The sequence below is a fragment of the Ochotona curzoniae genome, unplaced genomic scaffold (assembly GCF_017591425.1).
Source record: "Ochotona curzoniae isolate NIBS_2020 unplaced genomic scaffold, NIBS_Ocur_1.0 contig_3520, whole genome shotgun sequence".
Lineage (NCBI taxonomy): Eukaryota > Metazoa > Chordata > Mammalia > Lagomorpha > Ochotonidae > Ochotona > Ochotona curzoniae.
The window spans coordinates 20,683,497-20,706,160 of NW_024465894.1; the positions used below are offsets into that span (position 1 = coordinate 20,683,497).

Genomic DNA, 22,664 nt, shown 5'->3' on the forward strand with positions numbered 1-22,664 from the left:
ATGTCAACCTGTGCTCACAGATGCCCCTTAACTACTCCTTGTACCCCTCTAGAGGAGTATCCCATCAGACTCTCTCTGCCTCATATTTCCTGCTGTTACTCAACTTGACTCATCCGTGGCTCATAGGCAGCCTAGCCCAGGACAGCCTCTAGCGACATAGCTGTGTACACGGGGCAGGCCTGTGAAGCAGTAAGCAAGCCATTGCTTGCAGTGCCTGCCTCCTGTACCAGGGTATCTGGGTTCAAATCCTGTCTGTACTTCCAATCCAGTCTCTTACCCAGGGCACCATGGGAGGCAGCAGGTGACATAGCTCAAAATACTTGGTCCCTACTACCCACGGATGGAGTTCTAGGCTCCAGGGTTTGGCTTGATTCAGGCCTGGTTGCCTCTGGCATTTTGGGAAGTAAACCAGCAGATGGGGGTGAATATCTGTCTCTGTGGGCATTGTCTGTCTGTCTGTCTCTTTCACTCTGCCTTCCTAATAAGAAATGAAAGAGCTACTTCAGGCATGAGCAAGGGGCCTGAGCAGCAGGCCTGTGGAGCTAAGATGTGTTCCGAGAAGTCTGGAGGGGTGGGTGAGAGCCAGGGCACCATGGGTGCAGGGCCCGCCCTTTGTTCCGATGTCCACAGGTGCAGTCTCTGACCCAGGCTTTCCTTAGCCAGAGCCTGACGGAGACACCCTGGCTGCTCAGTTCCAGTCTTAGGGGACAAAAGGGTTCTTGTCTGTGTGATTATCAGGAAATGGGTGGCAAGCCACCACCACAGCCACTCAGTGCCCCTGGCTCTTGGCCATCCCAGGGCCTGGGGCAAGAAAAGGAAGCAACTTGCTAGTCTTTCCGGAATAACAAAATCTAAGATTATAACAACTCTGCCTCTCCTTATTACTCATCAATGTCTCTTATGAGCATTCTCTAGCCTTAGGTCAACCATCCAAGGGATAGGGGTGGGAGGGGGTTCACAATAGCTTGGAGGCCTGCACATTGGCTCCACTGACTAATTCTCCACTTCCAATCACCAGCATGAGTACCTGCTCGTGTCCCAACTGCTCCCCTTCCCGTCCTGGGCTGGGAAAGAAGTGGGAGATGGTCCAAAACTTTGGGCATGTGCAGGAGCTGAGTGACTTTGATTTATTTTTTTAAAGATTTATTTATTTTCATTGGAAAGCCAGATATACTGATAGAAGGAGAGACACAAAGGTTACTCCCCATGTGGCCACAATAGCCAGAGCTAAGCTGCTCTGAAGTCAGGAGCCTGGAGCTTCCTCCAGGTCTCCTATGCAGATTTTACAAGGTCCCAAGGTTTTGGGCTGTCCTTTCCTGCTTTCCCAGGCCACAAACAGGGAGCTGGATGGGAAGGGAACTAAGTCAGGATATGAACCAGCACCCCCATATGAGATGCTGGTGCTTGAAGATGTGAGATTAGCCTGTTGAGCCACAGACCCAGCCCCAGAAACGACAGATTTTGAAAGTCATGGCAAGGGTTCCAATCAAATCTACCCTGATTCTAGTGTCCCTCAGCCTCACAACTATCGAGAATTTGGTGGAAGGAGGGTTTGTAGTGACTGAATCAAAGCACTAGTGCTGGGGCTGTGGTGTATCATATTAAGTCTCTGCCTGCAGTGCCAGCATCCTATAGGGGCACCAGTTTCAAGTTCCAGCTGCTCCGCTTCTGATCCCTGCTAATTGCCTGGGAAAGCAGTGGAAGACGTCCCAAGTCCTTGGGCCCCTGCACCCATGTGGGTCGACCCAAATGAAGCTTCTGGCTCCTGGCTTCACAGCCATTTGGGGAGTGAACTAGTGGATGGAAAATCTCTCTCTCCTTTCTCTCTGTAACTCAGCCTTTCAAATAAAAATAACTAAACTTTTAAAAAGCCAGTGCTTTGGCCTGTGGCCACATGTCATTTAGCCTCAGTTTCCTTGTATCTAAAAACGGACTCCTGGGGGTGGCGGGGGAAGCCGGGAGAACAGAGGAATGCGTTACCAAAGCAAACACAACCTGTGAGCCTCAGAGCCTGGACTGCATCTGGAACATGAGCTCCGATCCCATTGTGTGTCATTTCCAGGGTGACTCTTCCATCATCTCCTGGTTTCTAGAGAGTCACAGAAAAGCCAGCAAACCACGGGCTTCCGTGCTAGGACCCTCAAAGGCGACTCTTTAAACAGCAACAGCGCTCTGCAGCTTGGCTTGGCAGACTGTAATGTGACTTGTTGAGGGGTGAGGGAGATGAGGGTAGTCACCTTCGTGGTCGTACCTAGAACCTTCCTGCTGATGGCTGCTAGCAGGTCCTTCAGGAGCTGCCAAGTTCTCCCTCTATCATTAGGACCTATTACCAACCTCACATCAGTGCGTGCTATGTTCAACGATCAGACAGCAAAATGAAAGCAAAAGAAAAACAAGCCAATTTTTTTTGTGTTTAAATTCCCTTATGTTTCTCGTCTCTCCTGGAGTCCCTCTCCTTTTGTCCATGCCCAGCCTGCAGCCACGCCCCAGACCGAGGCAGCCCTTACCCGTGGGGCTGTCAAGCCACACACAGCCCAGAAAGGTACATCTGGGGACAAGGGATTGCCATGGGACCCAGGGCTTCTCGCTGCCAGAGGTCAGGGCAGGGGGCATGGGAAGAATGACGGACAAGGGAATGGGCATGTCACCTGGCATTGCAGACATTCACAGCCCACACTGGAGCGCCTGGCTTCAATGCCCAGCTCCAGCAGCCCCTGGCAGGCAACAGAGGACGACTTCAACAACTTGGGCTCCTGCCACCCAGGTTTGGGGATCTAGACTGCATTTCTGCTTCCTGGCACCAATGCAGGCATTTGAGAATGAACCAGAGGATGGAGTCTCTCTCACTGTTTCTCTCCGTCTCTAATAGTTCAATAAAATTTTAAAAATAAAAAGTAGTAAGGAGGCTGGTGTTATAGCGCAGCAGCAAAAGCTTCCTCTTGTGCTGGCATCCCATATGAGCATCAACTTATATCCTGGCTGCTTCACTTCCGATCCAGCTCCCTGCTAATGTACCTGGGAAAGCAGCATCGGGTAGCCTCAGTCCCTGGGCCCCTGCACCCTGTGGGCTGTCTGCTGGCCCACAGACATTGCCAGGTGAGCTCAGCTCCCCAGAGGCTTGAGGAAGAATCGCCACTGATATAGCTGTGTGGCAAGAAACAGTAGACGCCATCCAATTTAACTCGTTATTGTAGTTTTTGAGATGAAATTTCAGGGCCCGGGTGACTTTTTTGAGTTCTATTTCCTGTGGACTGGCAGGAGGGCACACAGAATGAGGAACACAGAGGGAGCGTGTGTGTTATATGTGTGTGTTGTGTGTGTGTGTGCGTGCGTGTCTGCGCACACTGTCATAAGAGAAGGGCGGTGGGCATTTTTTGCTGCGAGCTTCCTCTTTGGACTCTCCAGCTCCTGATGAAAAGGCCAGATAGGGAGTTAATACTAGCCGCGGCCTTCATTTGTTCTCGAACAAAATAAGAAGTCCAAACAAAGAACCTGTTGTCCCAGTTGCCCTTGGAGCTGCAAACAGGCCAAAGAAGGAGCCAGGCGGACTCCAGTCTGGGTCCCTGCAGCCTGGATAAAGCCACCACGCTGCTGCCTGCCAAGCGAGCCTTCCTAGGCACTGCCGTTTTGGCTATCTCAATGTTACAGGCCACTCTGGTGCTGCTTCCTAGAGAAGCAGACCCTGTATCCAAGACGGCAGCCAGGGCGAAGCCTACGGAGTATGAAATAGATCCAACCTGGGCCTGGCATGTTGGCCTAGTGGCTAAAGTCCTCGCCTTAAATGCACCGGGATCCCATATGGCGCCGGTTCTAATCCCGGCAGCCCCGCTTCCCATCCAGCTCCCTGCCTGTGGCCTGGGAAGGCAGTGGAGGACGGCCCAAAGCCTTGGGACCCTGCACCTATGTGGGAGACCTGGAACAGGCTCCAGGAGCCTGGCTTTGGATTGGCACAGCTCCAGCTGTTGCCACCGCTTGGGGAATGAATCATCAGATGGAAGATCTTCCTCTCTGTCTCTCCTCTTCTCTGCATATCTGACTTTGCAATAAAAAAAATAATAATAAAAGAAAAAAATAGATACAACTCTGTCTTGTAAGTCCCTGTTCGAATTAGGTGACCAGAGAAGCCAGCCATGACACACAGGAAGGTGCTGCCAACTTATGCACACAATGGAACCTGTTCCTGGGCGCTGGGCACGTTCTGGGTGGTCTACAACATTACCCTGGCCAATCCACGGGCAAATATGATCACCTACCATTAAAACAGGAAGTAGTACAAAGTAACATACACATATTATATTAAAAATACAGATCTATAAAGTAACACACTATATATAGAAGTACAGTAGTCAGTCCAGCCTCCCCTCACCCCTACCCCCATTCAAAAGTTGTTCTGTCTCAAGATGGGGGGGGAGGGAATTCATAGCTATTTTAAACTTATTCTCTGCATCATGCCTTTTCCTCAGTGTGTATCTTTTATTTTTGGTAATCAAAAAAAAAAAAAAAAAGAGAGAGAGAGAGAGAAGGAGAGAAATTGTAAATGTTTTTTTTTTAAAAATGCCTGCCAAGTATGATAGATCTTACCAACCAAGAAATATAAAAGACTTTTTGGGCCGACCTGGAACTCGTTCTTCCACCTGCTTAGCTTAACAATAAAGCTGCTGTTGCGTGTCACCTTGTCTGAAACCTCCCCTGGCCTGGAATTACCCACTCACCCTTGCCCCCAGCTTCCCATCCACCTCTACGCATCTGGCACATGCTATGTCCTCATTCCATTATGTGACACTCACTTGTTTATAATTCTTTTCCTTCTTAGGTTGTGTGAGTTTTCAGGCTTCCCTAACTAGGTGATATTCATTCAGGGGCTGCACAATGGCAACAAGCTGATCCTCTCGCTGCAGCACCAGCATCCTATGCGGGGCTGGTTCAAGTACTGGCTGCTCCACTTCCCATCCAGCTCCCTGCCTGTGGCCTGGGAAAGAAGTTGAGGACAGCCCAAAGCCTTGGGAGCCTATACTTGTGTGGGAGACCCTGAAGAGCTCCTGGCTCCTGGTTTTGGATTGGCTCAGCTCCAGCCATTGCAGCCACTTGTATATCTGCCTTTCCAATAAAAATAAACAAATATTATTAAAAAAATGAATGACATGAGATTCTGTGTTTCCAGTGACTGAAGTTGAAACACACAAAGTAAGGTAAAGGATTCTTAAGTAGGGAGAGGCTGATGTCACAGCCCAGTGGGCTCAGCCGCCACGTGTGACACCAACATCCTCTGAGGGCTGGTTTGAGTCCCAGGTCCTACCCCACTTCTGATTCAGCTTTGTGTTAATGCAACTGAGAAGACATCAGAAGAGGGCTCAACCACTTGGTTCCCTACCACCAGATGGGAGACCAGGATGGAGTTTCTGGCTCCTGGCTTCAGGCTGGCCCAGCACTGTTTGTTATGGTCTTTTGGGGGGTGAACTAGAAAGATATCTCTCTCTCATTCTCTTTTTCAAATAAGTAAAATTGTAAAAAATAAAATAAAATAAAAGTAGGGAAATTTCTGTTGCCAGGTCCCCCCAACTACATGTTTATTACATTTTGATTAAATACAAGAAACTATATGTTTACAAAATTCAGAAGTATCAATAAGATAAACCTGTATTTATACTTTCCTCACAATTTCTCATTTTTTCCCCATTCCTTCCTCCCCCAAAATTCCAGTTGCTATAAATGTTACCCAATGTAAATCATCACATTGAAAGATTGTTGCTATCTAACTAAGTTGAATAGATAAGCACCCCACAAGCCAACTGATGAAATGTGTCACACAGTGAGCAAAAATGTTCACAGTAACCTGATTCAACATAGTACCCAACTGGAAGCAATTCAATTACCCATCAATGGCAGAATGGATAAACAAGTTATACTATATTCATACAATGGGCTACTATAGCAAACATTGAATGATAGGGTTGAAACACACACACACACACACACACACACACACACACACACACTCTCTGTAGGATTCCAGTTATGTAAAGCTGCATAGAGGCGTGAGTGATCCACAGCAGCAGACAGCAGGATGGTGGTGACCCTGGTGTGGGCAGCAATTGGAAGGGCACCCTGAAGTGGTATCAGGGACATTCTCCATCTGGCTATGTGGTCTGTTAACTCTGTGAAAATTTCACTTGGTTGGAGCCTGCCCTGTGGTCTAGTGGGTTAAACTGTTGCCTACAGTGGTTATATCCCGTATGAGTTCAAGACCTGGCTGCTCCACTTCTGATCCAACTCTATTAGTGCAGCTGGGAAACCCAGCAGAGCATGGCCCAAGTGCTATGGTAGGGCCCCTGTCCCCATGTGAGAGAACACCTGGCCCAGCCCTGGTTGATGTGACCATTTGGGGAGTGAATCACAGAGGATAGAAGATCTGCCTCTCTGTGTTTCCCCATCTCTCTGTAACTCTGCCTTTTCAAGTAAAATAAATCCATCTTTAAACACAATCATCCAGCTGTGTACTGACGTGTTTACTTTCGCTGAATTCAGTTTATGGAAGTAGAAAGCTTGTTGAAAGGCAGTGTTAAGTGAGGATGGCCAACACGGTCACAACCGCCCACTGGAGACTTCTTCAGGAGGAACGTGGGACATAGTTGCACCAGACTGCTACAGCTACCATTCACTTCTCATCCTGGAATCCCTCTCCAGGCCAGGGAAGACATGAAGGGCAATACAAAGAGGTGGTGGTCTGCTTTCACATGGTTTTGATGTTAATGTGGCCATAAAGCTGCCAGGAAACCCAGCATTTCCCAGGAGAGGCCAGTGGCAGCTGCCACCTGCTACACTGTCATGGAGGAGGGTAAAGCTGGCCAAGGAATGTTTGAATTCCAGGTGTCTGAATTCAGGGGCCAGGACAGGACAGGGGAGTTCTAGTGGCCCAAGCATCACCCAAGGATGACCCAAGCTCAAGGCCAACAAGAAAGTGGTAACAGCAATGATGGCAGCACCGCAGATGCGAGCAGTCAAGAGGCAGCAATGACCTTCAATGACCTGGGCTAGCCACACCTGTGGAGCCTGCCCACCCAGCCTGAGCCCACATACTTCATGAGGGTGGTTTTATGAACCCTTTCCTCTGCCTGGGAACGAAAGAAACATTGTGATGAGACAGGTGAAGAATAAGAATAAAAAGAAGAAGAAGAAAAGCAGCAGCAGCAGCAATGTTGGCCCTCCTCAGACTCAGAGGTCCCTCAAGCCCCCAAATAAAAATGGGAGTGGGGACTGAGAAGCCTGAGCACCTGCTCTCTCTCTCATCTGGTGAGGGAGAGGACAAGAGAGAAGATTCAGGAAACCCAGCTTAGACAGAGCAGATCATCAGGAACAAGACACTGCTCAGCTCACACTGGCATTATGAGGTCCTGTTTTTTTAAAAGTCAAACCCCGGGTTGACTTCATCTGCTTCTGCTCCATTAGCAGAGAGTCAAAGCAGCACATAACATGGAACTGATGGAGGAAGCAAAGCTGGAGATTGGAGATGCAAAGGGAAGAATCCTGGCTCCTTGTCTGGGCTGGGGAGGGGTTAGGTCCATCCTGCGCTTTGACTTGTCACTCACGTGAAGCCATGTGACAGAGACCTTCCAGGGAGAGGAGGAGAAATCCAGGAGACAAGGACCTGGAGAAGCTTTGCAGGGGGAGGAGTCAGGGAGGGGGCCAGGAAAGTTAAAGCAAGGGACCAGTGGTGTGGCATAACATGTGAAGCCACTGTTATCCCATGTGGGAGGACAGTTCAAGTTCTTGGCCAGTTCTAATCCAGCTTCTTGCTAATGCACCTAAGAAGGCAGAGCAGGCTGAAGCAAGTATTTGAACCCCTGCTACTGACATGGAGACCAGGATGAAGCTCCTGGCCCTGGCTTCAGCCTGCCGAAGACCTGGCTTTTGCAACCATTTGAGGAGTGAACCCACAGATGAAGACCTCTCTCTCTCAGCCTTTCAAATGAATGAGACAACAGCAGCAGCAGCAGGCGGCCAAGCAGAAGGAAAGGAAGGTGGCAGCCTCACTTTATATGCTGACCAGAGATGAGCTGGGAGGTGAGGACTGAGCACTGAATGGAAGGCACTGACATGTGGATTGGCACCAACCACTCTTATGGACATGAAATTCCTTCCATGCAGCAGAGGACAGACTTCTCAGGCCTGCTGACTGTCACACACGGAGCATTTCATCACCGTCACCTCAGAGGTGTTTGTGTATACTCTGCTTCCAGATGCCAGCAGCCCCCAGCCCCATGGCCAGACCTCGTCATGTGTTAAAACCAGCAACACCTTGCTTTGAAATCCCCCCTTCCAACCTGTGCTTACAAGCACAGCACCATACACAGCTGTCCTATAGCAGCCTTGGGTATGCAGTAGCACTCCCTGGCTCCAGAAAACACTGAGGCTCCCCAGCTCATCTCAGTCCTAAGCACAAAGGAGTCACCACATGCCAGCACAGGGGGAGTCCTAACCTGGGTAACCAGCGTGGCACTTGACCTGGCACTTAACCACCAAGGCTACCACAGATATGTCACCAGCAGCTCTGACTGGAATAGGTACCACCTGGTCATGGCCAACTGTGACACAGTCATGCACAGCCACGCCCAGGGGAGGAGCTGGCTGCTTCTCCTTTCCTGGGGTCATGGCTGCCACCAGCTTGGCCTCACCCAAGTCTGCTTTCCTTCCCTCTCTGCTCTTCCATGGGTTGCTCTGCACCAGGCTGACAAGCCATCTGCTCTATGCTTTGACTTTAGAAACAGTGCAAAGTCCTCTCCACCCTATTCCTCGCTCCGCTCTCTGCTCCTCCTGACTTCTCCATGGGGCAACACAGAGAAACCTAAAGTAAAGTTCTTGCTTCCAAAGACTTAGCGGGAGACTCTAGCATCACGACTTTGGTCCTTCCTTCATGGTAGAACCTAGCCCTGTAGGAGGAGAGAGCGCATCTCCATGCTAGCAGCTATACGTCACTGAGAACAGTAGCAGGTGCATGGTAAAAAAAAATGTGGCCTTCCAGCCTTTCCTCCCATCCCATGATTTTTAAAGGCTAAATAAAATGTCTCTGAGAATTTATAAATGCAGTGTTCATCAGCATAGCATTCACAAAGAAGTTGATATGAAAAGAAGTGATGGCAGAATGCTCAGAGGTACTTGAACTTAGACACAAAGAGATTCAAGAGCGACGTGAAGGATAAAATGGTCATGCAGCTCTCCCTCCTGGACCTGACTGGCTCTCCCACTCCTGCCGGAAGCCCCATGCCCACTCAGGGAGGAGGGGGCCGTCACCTCACAGCAGGGTGCATCCTGGAGCTGGGAGAAGGTGAGCTGTCCACACAACGCTCATCAGCCTGGACTCCCAGGTGAATTTTAGCTGCACCCTGCAAAGGGTGCAGAGAAATCCCCAGACTGAACTTCCCAAGACTTTGAAGAAAAGTCTCCAAATGAAAATCACTGTGCACTTGTGCAGTTTTAAGGAGTCTAAAACAAAAGAAAAAAATCGACTAAGAGCAATTGTTGACACCAACATCAAGAAGGAATAGAAGATGCATTAGTGCTGCAAGGACTGCAGGAACCATTTGGCCTACCCTCATCACAGTGCAGAGAAGGAAGCAGAAGGCACACAGAAGTTTTCATCGCTCAGGGGACACATGGAAACTTAGGGGCCAGCATACCAGTCACCACGTGCTCTCTCCCCTCTGCCCACAAGTCGTCAGGCAGGCTTGAAACCTGCCTGGGCAACGAGAATCACCTGGCTGGCCTGCCAGGTGAAGAACTTGGGCAAGCAAGACCTGCTGTGTCAATCTCAGCCTCACTTCTCACTGCCTGGGCAAACTGGGCACTTACGTGTACAACGAATCAGCACTCAAAATACCATGGGTCCCTGCCTTCTCCCAGCAATGAGCCTGCTACCCTAGTCAGCAGTGGACTCCACCATGAAAGAGCTGGGGAAGACCTGAGCCTAGCAGTCAGCCCCACTCTGGCCCCTTGTACCCTTAAGACCAGCACCCCCACCCCACTACCTAATCAGAGCATGTAGCCTCCCACAAGGGCGCTACGCGCAGCCAGCATGACCCACACCTCTTCCTTAATCATTTACAGCCACATGCAGTTTCCAAGACGCTGGCTGGGCTGGTTGGCTGGGGTTATCTTCTGACCTGAGAATGCAAAAGGACTCCATCCTGTTTAGCTGTCCCTTTCTGGAGACGGGCCGGCTACACTGGCTTCTGCTTTGCACACGCAGACTCCGGCTGCACCACTGTTTCCATCGTGGTGAGGAGGCGGATATGGCACAGACAAGTTTTAAGTTTCTGGGTGCTGGTGCCAGGGAGAATTGAGAAGATATAAAGTTCAAGTGCCTTCCAAGAAGCTCCTAGGCCACTCCCATCGCCTACAGACAATGTCCTCCGGAGCTGCCACCACACTCTACAGCTCCCAAATTCCCCAGGAGGGATAGAGAGCCGGCCCCAGCGACACCGAGCAATTCCGAGTTCCTCTCTCGCACCCAGCACCTCGGCACGGTTTTGGTCACCTGTGAGTTTCGTTGGGTTCCAGGCCATGTCCCAGATTGGCATCGGTCTGCACCATCTCCTGTTTCAGTTCTCCGATCTCCGAGGCAATTGTGTCAATAAGCTATTCAAAGACAAAAATAGTATGACATTAGGAAGTGAGGAGGCGTGGCATGACTTTCTTTTTTTTAAAAAAAAAAAATCTTGGCTCTGTGTGTTTCCTCTAACCAAGGAAAATCTCCTCTCAAAAAGAGGAAGAGCTTGGGTTTCGGTATTGTAATAAGGTGATGATTGTGACACACGGGCAGGCCTCTCCACATGAATGTGCGAAGGAAAACATACGTTCCAGTAAAGGCAGGCCAATCTGTCAAGGGAAACGGTCCCCAAACCAAAACTCATGCGGTCATATTACTGATTATAGAAATGAATAAGTGACAAGGATGCTGTGAAGATCTGGGTAAAAAGGAACTGTGGGTTCCACACAGAAAGGGAAGTGGAGGAAATGGAAAGGCTACTTGCCGAGGTGATAAGTTTACATGACAAGCATGTGTTGACCATTATACGACACACCACAAAGATGTACTACATATCAACAACAACAAAAAACTTAAGGGGCTGGAGCTGTATTACAGCAGGTTAAGTCACAGCTTGCACTACTGGCATGTCATATGGGCACCAGTTTGAGTCCCAGTTGCTCTACCTGCAATCCAGTTCTCTGCTAATGCACCCAGAAAAGCAGCGGAAGATAGCCCACGTGCTTAGGCCCACACGCCCCTGTGGGGGACCTGGAAGAAGTTCCTGGCTCCTGGATTCAGCCTATCACAGTTCTGCCATTGAGGTCTCTGGAAAGTGAACCAGCAGATGGGAAGTTCCTTTCTGTCTCTAACTCTTTGCCTCTACTTCTCTCTCTGTAACTCTGACTTTTTGACAAGTAGATTTATAGAAAGAATGAGAGAGAGAAGGGAAGGGGAGAAAAAGGTCATCCATCTGCTGATTCACTCCACAAATGGCTGCAACAGCTGGGGCTGGGCTAAACCAGAGTTAGGAGCCAGGCGCTTCCTCTGAGTCTCCCATGTGCGTGCAAGATCCCAAAAACTTGGGCAATCCTCTGCTGCTTTCCCAGGCCATCAGCTGGGAGCTAGATTGAACTGGAGCAGCTGGGACTCAAATCAGCAACCAATATGGTATGCTGGTGCTACAGACAGAGGATTAGCCTGCATGCCTCCATGCCAGGCCTGGTTCTCCGTAAGTTCTGAGATAATCAAAGGGTCCTGAGATGACAAAGTGTGAGGACCACCATTCTAGCTGAAGATAAGTGTTACGGGGTGTGAGCGAGAACACACCAGACATGTCTAAGGTTTATTAAGGAATCTTTATTAACCAAGCTTGGTGATTACAGAGCACACTAGAAATAGTAAATCACAAGTCCATATGGCAATCCAGCCAATCATAATCCAACCAAACATAACCCCAAGAGGAACAAACGGTCATTACCCTTAAGTCCATCTGTTAAGCTGAAGACCTATGTCCCAGCCTAACAATATGTTATTCTAAGAGGCACGTGATGAATAAACTGGACACACTTACAAAGCTGCAGACATCCACCTTTCCCTGACTTCTCTGCCCACATTCCATCATTGCTAGGCCTCAGCTCTCCCGGAACTGCTGATAAGTACACAAACCAGAAACAACACTGCTATAGCCATTGTCCCACCTAAGCAGTACAGGGGGACCATGCTCAGGGGATTACCTGTCCTGGGTCAGCCATGAGTAGAGTTGTCAGAGAAATGGAAGGGCCTGACCAGAAAGAGAGCTCCTCCTATGAGCCTTTTAAAGGGGCTTGTGAGGGGCGTGGTTACATAACAATGCAATACTGACCCTTTTCAGATGACGGATAAGTCACAGGTGGGCAGGAACGAATACCTAGGTGGTAGGGAGAGTGGCTGAGGATGGAATTAACATTCCATTGCTGTTAGGACCCACCTTCAGGACAGAGGGTAGGGGACACAGCCATATTGCATTTGCTCGCTGTCAATGGGTGCTGGCTATCACTGGCTGCACCCCATAGCAATAGGCTGTGTTTTATCTCCAGCAGCTTGTATCCCATCCGGATGCTGAGGGAGAGAGAGAATTCACGGTGCTTACAGCTTATTCAAATAAGTTCATCTCACTTCCAGTGTGCAGCCACTTAGCATGACACTAGCAACCCATACAGGCACCAGTTCAAGCTCTGGTGCTTCCCTTTTGCGCTAGCTCCCTGCTTTTGTGCCAGAGAAAGCAGTGGAAAGTCTGTCCAAGTGCTTGGGCCCTGCCCCCTTGTGGGAGACCAGGATGGGGTTCTAGGTTCTCAGCTTTGGTCTGCCACAGCCCTGGCTGGTGCACCCAGCTTGGGAGTGAAGTAGAGGGTGGGAAAGGAAAAACAAGGGTAGATTTGTATAGAAATGGAAGGAGATGGTGGCACAAAGGAGGCAGGAGCCAGCGGAGAGGTCTCTGTGACACTGCCCAAGCCCTCACTCCGGGCCATAGCCAAGATCCTGACAGCACACAGCCACAAAGCTGACAAGAAACAGAGAGCCCTGCTCCACAGAGGCCCAACCGTAGCCTCACACAAACCCTGCAGAGGATGCTGGCTCCAGCAGGAAGACCAGCCAATGGGCTCCCTTTGGGCTGCCATATTGAAGGGGCCCATGTCGCACGCGACATTCCCCAGAAGCTACCAGCCCCCTGCAGCCAGATACCTTCTGCAGATCCAGCTGTACCCAGGCCTCTGCTACTTCTTGAATCCCCCCCACCTCCCCGTCTCGGACCCTGGCCCAGCCTGAGAACCTGCCACAGGTGCCTGTCACTCGGATCACTCATATCACCACTTCTCTGGGGCACCCAAGAAAGCTATGGCGACCCCCAAGGCATGGCAGGGGATGTGCACTGATTGAGTTGTTAGGAGGACCCCTCCCCTGCCTATGGGTGGGGATTTTTCTCAGCCCTTTCCTTTCCCTCCCACTCACATCCAGCTGTCCTGACTCATCCAGCTGACCATATAGAGGATTTTCAGCACACCTGAACTACAGCTTAGAGCTCTAAGGGTGCAGTCCACCTCCTGGGACTGCGTTTACTATAGTCTGTGACCCCTTCCTCCACCACAAAGCCACCCCACCCTCCAAGATCATGCTCAAGTCCCACCAATCAGATGCTGAGAGTTCCCCACCTTGTCACTGATAAATCTGTTTCACTTGTAATTCCGCAGGTTCCTGATCTCCTCCCTTCTATTGGGTTCTTCTTTGAGGAGAACCAGAGATGTCTTTTTTTTTTTTTTAACCACAAGGATTTATTTGGTTTTTATTGGAATGATAAATTTACAGAAAGAAGGAGAGACAAAGATCTTCCATATGCAGATTCACTCCTCAAATGGCTGTAGTGCCAGAGCTGAGCTGATCCAAACCCAGGAGCAGGAGCTGCTTCCATGTCTCCCACGTGAGGCTTTGGCCCATCTTCTGCCTGCTTCCCAGGCCACAAGCAGGGAGGGAGAGTGAAAGGAGGTGGAGCAGCTCAGACATAGAGCCAGCATCCATATGGAATGTGGCACTTGAAGGTGGAGGATTAGCCAATTGAGCCACAGCACCATCCCCAACCTGCCAAGATACCTTGTCACCACCACAGATGATCATTTCTGCATCAGATTTAAAAAAAAAAAAAAAAGATGTATTTCTTTTTATTGCAAAGTCAGATATACAAAGAGGGGGAGAGAGAGAAGAAGATTTTCTGTCCACTGATTCATTCCCCAAGTAGCTGCAATGGCCAGAGCTGAGTTGATCCCAAGCCAGGAGCCAGGAACTTCTTCTGGGTCTTCCACGTGGGTGCAGGGTCCCAAAACTTTGGGCCGTCCTTGACTGCTTTCCCAGGCCACAAGCAGGGAGCTGGATGGGAAGTGGAACAGCTGGGATATAAACTGGTGGTCATATGGCATCCTGGCACATGAAAGGCAAGGACTTTAGCCACCAGGCTACCATGCTAGGCCCTAGTAAAACAGATTTTTAAAAAAAATTTATGTACTTTTGTTTTGTTTTGATATGTGCATTTTCTGTGAACTTTTTTTGAAGACCTCTCCTACTTTGGAAAGGCACATTCTGAACTTTCACAGGCTCTGCTGTCCATTGCCCTGTTAGGTGCCCAGGGAGGCAGGCAGGCACTTGTTAAGGTGGTGGCAAAGCTGCTTGCCTGTTACCATGTACAGGCAGGTGGCAGGCAAGACTCCAGAGTGCCAGAGCACAGAGCTGGTAAGACAGGTTCTTACACCAAAAACCCAGTGTGGGGAATTAAAGCACACAGAGACTTAACCCCAAACCAGGAGGCAGTACAGCCCTCAGCTGCCCAAACCAGTGCCCTTGCTATGGGTGAGCTTCCCCCCCCCCCCAGGAATCCACAAGAAGTCTTCTCTTATCTTTAAAGCTGGATAGCTGCAGGCATGGCTGGAAAATACCAGAAGGAGGAGGGGTCCTGGTGAGCTCAGGAGGGGAGGGAGGTAGGCCAGGGGTGCCTGACCTGGTTCTCTCTAGCCCCGCCCCGAGGTATTGGCCTGGGTGTGTCTGCAGGCAAACTGGCCTCCAAGGTCAGGAAGGGGAAGTGAGAATTGGGACAGCCCAGCTCCTTAATCCTCTGACATCATACCCAGGGCAGGGTTATGGAGGCAGGGGAATCTGCTCTCATCTGTACCATTTTATCACCACTCTGGGTAACTTCTCAGTAGGCAGGAACCTCCACCGAGCCGCAAGCCTGCACCATCTCGATGCAGTGCTCATGATCTGCACCGTTTCAATGCAGTCACTCTCGCAGCGCCTACCTGGCAGCGCACAGCTTTGGGCTGGGAGGGACTGGAGTTTGGGTCACTTGGACTGGATAGGGGAATGCCTGACTTCAGACAGGCCCAGCTCTGGCTGTTGTGGCATTTTGGGACGTGATCCAGTGGATGAAAGCTCTTTCTCTCCTCCTCCTCTCTGTAACCCTGCCTTTCTAAATAAATAAATAAATCTTTAAAAAATCTCTTCCAATCTCTGTATGTTACTGGCATGGGTTACGAAGTAGAGAGCAAATGCTACAGGAAGCCTGACATAGACTCCCACACCTGGTGACCTGCACCCGAGGCTACTGCATCCACAGCAGTGGAGAGCAAGGACAACAAAGGCCGTGTCCTAGAGGCTGGGCGCCCTCTGCCCTGCGCTCAGAAGGGGATAATCTCGAGTTTCACCACTGGGTACTGACTTTTCCCCTGCCAAGCAGGAAAGCCACCCCACCGCTTGCCACTCCTGTATGCACTGGAAGCTGGAGGAGAGGAGGCTGAGAAAGGAGGGCCCCCTCCCCCCCAGACTTGTTTTCATTCTCTTAGGGTTAGATAAAAAGAGGGAAAAAAACAGTGTCTGGAAGGTCAAGCAAAAATAAAAGAAGTGCTTCTGATACAGCTCACTTCAGTTTCCAAGTCTCACCCAGGAATGTTATCAAGAGGCCGCAAAGGGGATGTGTTGCTGATACAAGCAAGAGGTGAAATCTAGGGTGTGGGAAAAGTCAAGTGCATGGCTCCCAGCTATGGAATTTCTATTTCTCAAGTGCTCCACCTTGACCTTGGGGGGTGTGGCCTGGACTTTTAGCAGCCCAGAATCAGCTCCCTGGGATCAGGTTTTACTTCCAGGACAGCTCAAACAATTCTCTCTCTTGTTTGTTTCAGCAGGACCTTGGAGCAGCCTCATGGTCTGGCGGGTGCTTCTTTTCTACAAAAACAGTGGGTTTTCATTCCAGGAAGGATCATGCAGGAAGAAAAAAAAAAAAAAGTCACAGCAGACCCCTGCCATCCTTGAACATCTCCACGCTGCTTGCCAGTGTTTGATAGAAGCACATTCTAAAACTCTGATGACCACAAGTGATCTTTGTTGTGGGTTTGCTTTGCCCTGATAATGTTTTAATCGTCCGTTTTTATTTTTCCTTCCATGGAATAAGTGGTTCATTTATCTGGTGCCCATGTTGGCAGCATTCCTTAAGTTATCTAAGTTGTGGCTATGAGTCCCTCATCTCATACATTTAAAATACGCTCTCGTACTGTTTTTCTGCCTTTTCAGTGACCTGAAGCTTTGAGCGATGGCAGAATCGACGGCATCCACACTGCCATTAGGGTTCTTGCTCACTGGCCCTTCTCTAGGAAGACATCCCTTCTCCTGAAGCAGTAGGACTTCCTTCCTCTGCTTTCTGCTAAGGTTTATGGGTAGTTTTGCCTACTTACCTAGGATGAATTCACTTTGGGGCCTTTCCATTCATTTGCAATTCAATTTTGCATGTGGTCTGAAGTCAGGACTTGGTGGTGAGTGACAACCATCACATGGCCAGGACTATGGTCCCCAAGCCGGGAAGTCCTGGAACCCTGCCTGCATTGGCCGTACCTGCCCTGAGAAACAGGATTGGCCCAGGCTGCAGGGGGTGGAGGGCCTGATAGGCAGGACTTTGCTCTTTATTTCTATTCCAAATCGAGAACACATGAGCCCAACAGCATTTGGGCAACAGGTCCCCCTTAGCCCTCTGAGTCACGGCATCACCTTTCTCATAACCAGAACCTTCTGTGACCCAGAAAGCCACACTGACCATCTTCTTATTCCCTTCCCTACTTCGCTCTTTTTAAGAGAATCACAGCAAGTCTCAAATAGCAGGTAACAAAAAAGTCATTCACTACCCACTCCATCTCATCATCTGAATTATACAAAATGAGTGGTCTGATGTGAGCAACTTTCTGGTTTTAGCTTAGAAAAGTAAACAGAAGTGAGCCAAAAGAAATATACGCACATGAGGAATCTGAATCTGATATTGTAAGTTGGAATTCTGAGTACAAGCCTGGCTTGGAGCTCCTTGGTCCTTGTTACTTTAGGCCATGCACGTCCTCACCCACAGACGAAGGGGGTAGTGGATGTGCTCCTTGGGAATGTGGGAGAGTCAGAGGGCGGACGAGGCAGAGTTCTCGGCAGATGCACACCTCTAGTATTAATGACACACTCTGCTGGCAGATATAGTCAGGGCCCTGAGCAACGTCCTTCTGGGAAGGCCACCCCATATCCTCTAATGCTTGAAGGTCAGGGGCCCAAGGACTTGAGCCATCCTCTGATCCTCTCCCAGGTGTGTAAGCGCGGAGCTGGATTAGAAGTGGATCAGAAGCATGGAGCTGGACTGAACCAACATCCATATGGATTGCTGGTGCTACAGGTAGCAGCTTAGCCTACAATGCCACAGCACTGGGCCTGAGAGCACTCCTAGGAAGCACTCAAACACCCACCTCTGCCCTGGTGCTATCCTGTGGAGCCCGACAGAGGACCTTCTCCCATCTCCCTGTTTGGCCTCACCCCGGTAACCACTCAAACCTCCATGGGCTGCCTGGGGGTTGCGCCTCCCTCTCCCATAGGGTATATGCTCCACCTTCATGGGTCAGCTCCCCTGGGTGCTGAGTGGACTGCCGGCTTCTTCCCTCCCTCTGCCACAGGCCTTCCTCTTGCAAACTTCCCTGTTCCTCGTGCTTCCAGACAAGGGTAAATCAGGACACGCGGGAGGTGGAGCCCTGAGCAGCCCACTGTAACCTCAGCTGCATGGGATGCAGAAGCAGCTGAAGCCACAGCCTCTGCCAAAAGGGCACCACTCGGGGGTTCTGGCTATTCACCACGCCCAACGCGAAGCTGCTTGCATGCCCAGGGTTCATCTTGGATTCGCAGCTCTCATTGAGAAGCAGCCCTGGGTTGTACAAAACAGGCCTAGCAATGACTCAAAGACCGCATTTACCCACGTTAAAGAGCACAGGGTTGCCACCCCTTCTCACCGCGTACAGAGGGGGCTGTGCGGGAACCGGGACCACCAAGCTTCGTCGGTGCCACAGTTACTTCTAGATAACTAGCCCAGGATACATTTTTTTTCTTCTCTTTTAAAATTACATTTGAAATCATTCCTCTAGCAATCAGCCTGACATACCTTTAATTCAGTACTTCCTCAGAAAAAAAATTAAAAAATGATTTTAAGGAGATATATACAGTGTTATACAGTGTTCATGGTTCAAAGAATAAAATACGGAGGCAAGAGCAAATGTCGTGGAACAATTGGTTTAGCTGCCGCTTCAAACACCTGCAACCCATGTGTGGGTTCAAGTCCCGGGTGTTCTACTTCTGATCCAGCTCCCTGCTAATGCCCTGGAAGGCAGCAGGTCTAAGCACTTTAGGCCCTTGTGATGGAGTCCCTAGCTCCTGGCTTTGAAGTGGTTCAACCCCAGCTGTGGCAAAACCGTTCTCTCTCCCTCTCAAATAATTAAATATTTAAAGAAAAAAAGATTGGGGCCAGTGTTGTAATATATCAGGTAAAGCCACCGGCTTTGCCACATTGGCACAAGTTCATGTCCCAGCTCCTCCAATTCTGATCAGCTCCCTGCTAACGTGATGGGCAGAGCAGCAGACGATGGCCCACATGATTAGGTCCCTGCACTCTGATGAAGCTCCTCGCTCTGGCTTCAGCCAGCTATCACAACCATTTGCCATGTGGGAAGTGAGCCAGCAGATGGAAGATGTCTCTTTCACTCCAGATTCATTTATTTATTTGAAAGTTACAGAATCTTAAAGCAGAAATAGCCAGAAAGAGAAAAGAAATGTGGAAGCAGCTTTGCACCTGTATCTTGAAACAGTTGTTCTGCTGAGTCGGTCATTCATTTTGTTCATTGCCCAAGGTCAGTATTATGCTAGATTACTCAACGTCCTCAGAAATCAGAGACCACACCCTATCCCTGCCCATGACTTTGCATTTTAAAGCTTAGTAACTCACCATGGAATTCCAGGTTGTCCCTGTTCTCTGTAGCTCTGCTTGATTGTTAGCATTTGTGTCTTGAGTTAGACTCGGTGCTTTCTTCCTGTGTCTTTTCAACAAGGGTTTATGCAGTTGTTGGGAGCAACAGCTCCTGGGCTTATAAAGGGAAGGGAAGCCAGTACCCAATGTGCTCCATCAAGGATGGTGTCTAGACACACCATCAAAGGAGAGCAGAGATGCCAATCCTAGGAAAGAAATTGTTTCAGCAATGATGAATTCTGAAACGAGGTACACCTGTTTAGGCCCTCAGGGGGCTGGATGTAAAGAACGCTGCGGTCACATAGCTGGATGTTTGCGGTTTGCTTGGTGGCTTTGTTAGCGACCAACATGCTGTGTGAGGAACAGCATCCTAGAACTGATGACACAAGGGTTGCAGAGATGACCAGCAGGCCCTTCAGGCTCCTATTCAGGGCTGACCAAGGCTCCTGGACGCCAGCCTCAGCTTCCCAAACTCAGCCTAGAAGACTAAAACCTGGCTATTGCACCTTTGTCTTCCAGTCCTCAGATGTCTCCACTGAAAAACAGCTGATAGGACCACCCTGAGTGTCCTATCCATGCTCAGGGCAATTCAGCTACAAAAAAAAAATAAATCCATTTCTACTGAAAAAACAAAACAAAAACATACAATGTGACCCAAAGCCAAAATGTCCCCTTTAGAGTCCTATCTGGGTATTGGTTAACCTCAGGGTCATCTGCAGGCCTTTTTGTTTCACTAATTATTTAATTTAAAATTAGAGTTATAGAGACAGAGAGAGAGAAAGAGAGAGAGAGAGTTTCTATCTCTGGGGACACTGAGTCTTATAAATGGGTGTAGGGCCTTGAGGACTTGCGCTATCTTCCGCTGCTTTACCCAGGTACATTAGCACTGGGCAGTAAGTTTCCAACATATCGGCTTTGGGGAACATACCATGTACATGTGGCCATGTTTCTTGCTTCTTGAAAAGGAGGTTATTTATTCTAAGGTTGCCCATGATATCTAAGGACTGGGATGGTGTGGGGGCGGGTGCTTAGCCTATTTGGACTTCAGTTTGCTCACGCATTAAACAGACTGGTGGGTTTCCAATTCCCAGCTGTCCTGCTCTGCCTTTCCGGAATGCAATGGCATGAATTTGTAGCTACATTCACTTCCCTTTTGCCATCTTCCTATTGCCCAGCTGTCTCTACTGAGCGTCTCCAAGCCCCACAGGAAGCAGTGTGACTCATCCTTTCTGGAAGGCAATCCGAAGGTATAGAACAACACTTCAAGCAGGAAAGTATGAGCAGAATGAAAACTATGGGAGTCAACATTTCTCCTTTTGGGAGTTGACTCGGAGAAACACCCAGATGTAAGTCAAAGAATGTTCCTGGCAAGTGTCTGGCAACTGTGCCCTGGACACACAAAGGATCCTACAATGATATGAAGGACGATCACACGGTTACTAAAATGGTGTTTTGGGTATCTATTTATTGAGACATATACACTAGAGTGAAACATGGCACATCAACAGATCTGCATCAGGATGTGTTATCAAGTTGAAAAAACAAGTTGCAAAATAGTGCTGTACCAAGTTATAGCACTATTGCTCATGTAGGGGGGGCACTTATGCATAGATTTTTGTAATAGAGTACAATAACAGATACAAAGAGTAATAATTTGGGTACATCCACCTCAGTATATTCATCGGGCTCTTTTCCAGGTAATGAGAGGTGATGATTTCTTTACACTTCTATACATCCCTTCAGCAAGCATGCTTTTTTTTTAAATATAGAAAAATAACTACTTTTATTTAGGAAAAAGTAAAGGTAAAAGAAGAATTCAGTGAGTGGAATGAATTAGAGAACCTGCAGGGCTCAGCAAGTTAATATCCTGACAACAGGAGTTGAATTTTTCTGGTAGAAGTGCTTAGCAATTGACTGTTGGGTCTTGATAGAACAAAGGCTGTTCTGTCAAGTAGCATGGCTGAGCTGCTGAATTTGTCCCTTGCTCCCTGAAGCCAAGGCCATCTCACTGAGAGCTGAGCTCACCCACTGATCCCCCTTGGGAGACAAACTTGCTGATTACACACAAGGGTAGGCTTCAATAAGAAATCGAAGCTACTCCTACTCCAAAATATTAGTCATGTGCTGGGAAGTCTTTCCTTGAGAGGCAGAGAAGAGTGAGCGAGCTCCCATCTGCGAATTCTTTCTCCCAAGGCCTACAAGGGCAAGGATTGCAGCAGGCCAAAGCTGGGAACTGGGACCTCCAATTGTGTGGCATGAATCTTATCACTTGAGCTATTACCACCTGCCTCCTAGCATCTGTGTTAACACTAACTGGGATCAGGAGCCAGAGCTAGGATTTGAACCCACATACTCTAATGTAGGACTAAGAGGGTCTTAACCACTAGACCAAACATGTGCCCCCTCACTATTTTTTTTTAGTTTAAAAACCTGCACAGGGACCAGTGCTGTGCCTTTGGGCTTGCTTGATTAAGACACAGGTGTCTTTCATTACTAGACACCTGAGACATCCGGCAGCTCCACTTGTGATCCAGCTCCCTGCTAATGCACTTGGGAAAGCAGCAGAGGACAGTCCTAGTCCTTGGGTCCCTGAACTCACATGGGAGACCAAGAAGAAGCTCCTGGTTCAGCCCTGGCTGTTGTGGCCATCTGGGGAGTGAATCAGTGCATGGAAGCTCTGCTTCTCTCTCCCTCTCTCTTTGTAACTCTGCCTTTCAAATACGTAAGAAAAAAAAAAAACAATTTAAAAACAACCCTGCCTAAGTTCTGAACTGTAATTCCAGAGCAGCCCTAGCTAGGGAGAAGTGGGTGCAGGCATCTCACAGCTTCCTTGTCCTTAGGTGGTACTGCTCACAGGCTCCCACACAGTGTGGCCAGTTCTCCAGCGGGGTTGAGCCTCATGTCAACCACCTTCGCTGCTTACTTCGCTTTGCTGCTCCCCTAATGCAGCTTCATCAGATCTCCGTCCCCGGATAGCTGTCCCTCAGTGTCCCAAGTGAGGGGACACTGTGTCCCAAGTGCTTCCAGGAACGCTTCCCAGCAGATACCAACACCTTCAGGGCTCAAGTATGTTCCTTTGTATTAAATAGAGTAAAAGTACTTGCATCAAACATGCTCATCTTCCCCCATACTGAAAATCAGCCCTAGGTTACGTATCACAGAGCATACACGCTAGGTAAACAGCTGTAGTTGGCATTCTGCCTTGCAGGGAACATGGACAAGGAAAGACGCCTGCACATGTTTGGATTGGATGCAGTTCTTTTTCCATGAATACTTTCAAGCCTGGGGTGCAGAATGCACATGTAAGGAGAG

The 22,664-nt window shown here is 49.2% G+C and overlaps 1 protein-coding gene across 5 annotated transcripts in view; it reads right to left on the reverse strand.

Annotated features, from left to right (window-relative positions):
* Nucleotides 1–22,664, reverse strand: part of RIN2 (Ras and Rab interactor 2) — a 101,345-nt gene that overhangs the window by 50,262 nt on the left and 28,419 nt on the right. For 3 of the 5 annotated variants that reach the window (XM_040981788.1, XM_040981789.1, XM_040981786.1), the window contains one exon: nucleotides 10,532–10,632. In XM_040981788.1, coding sequence (XP_040837722.1) covers nucleotides 10,532–10,632 — 101 coding nt within the window. Of the gene's footprint in view, nucleotides 1–10,157; nucleotides 10,633–22,664 lie in introns of those variants that run through there. The other 2 variants (XM_040981787.1, XM_040981790.1) reach the window with 2 other exon arrangements.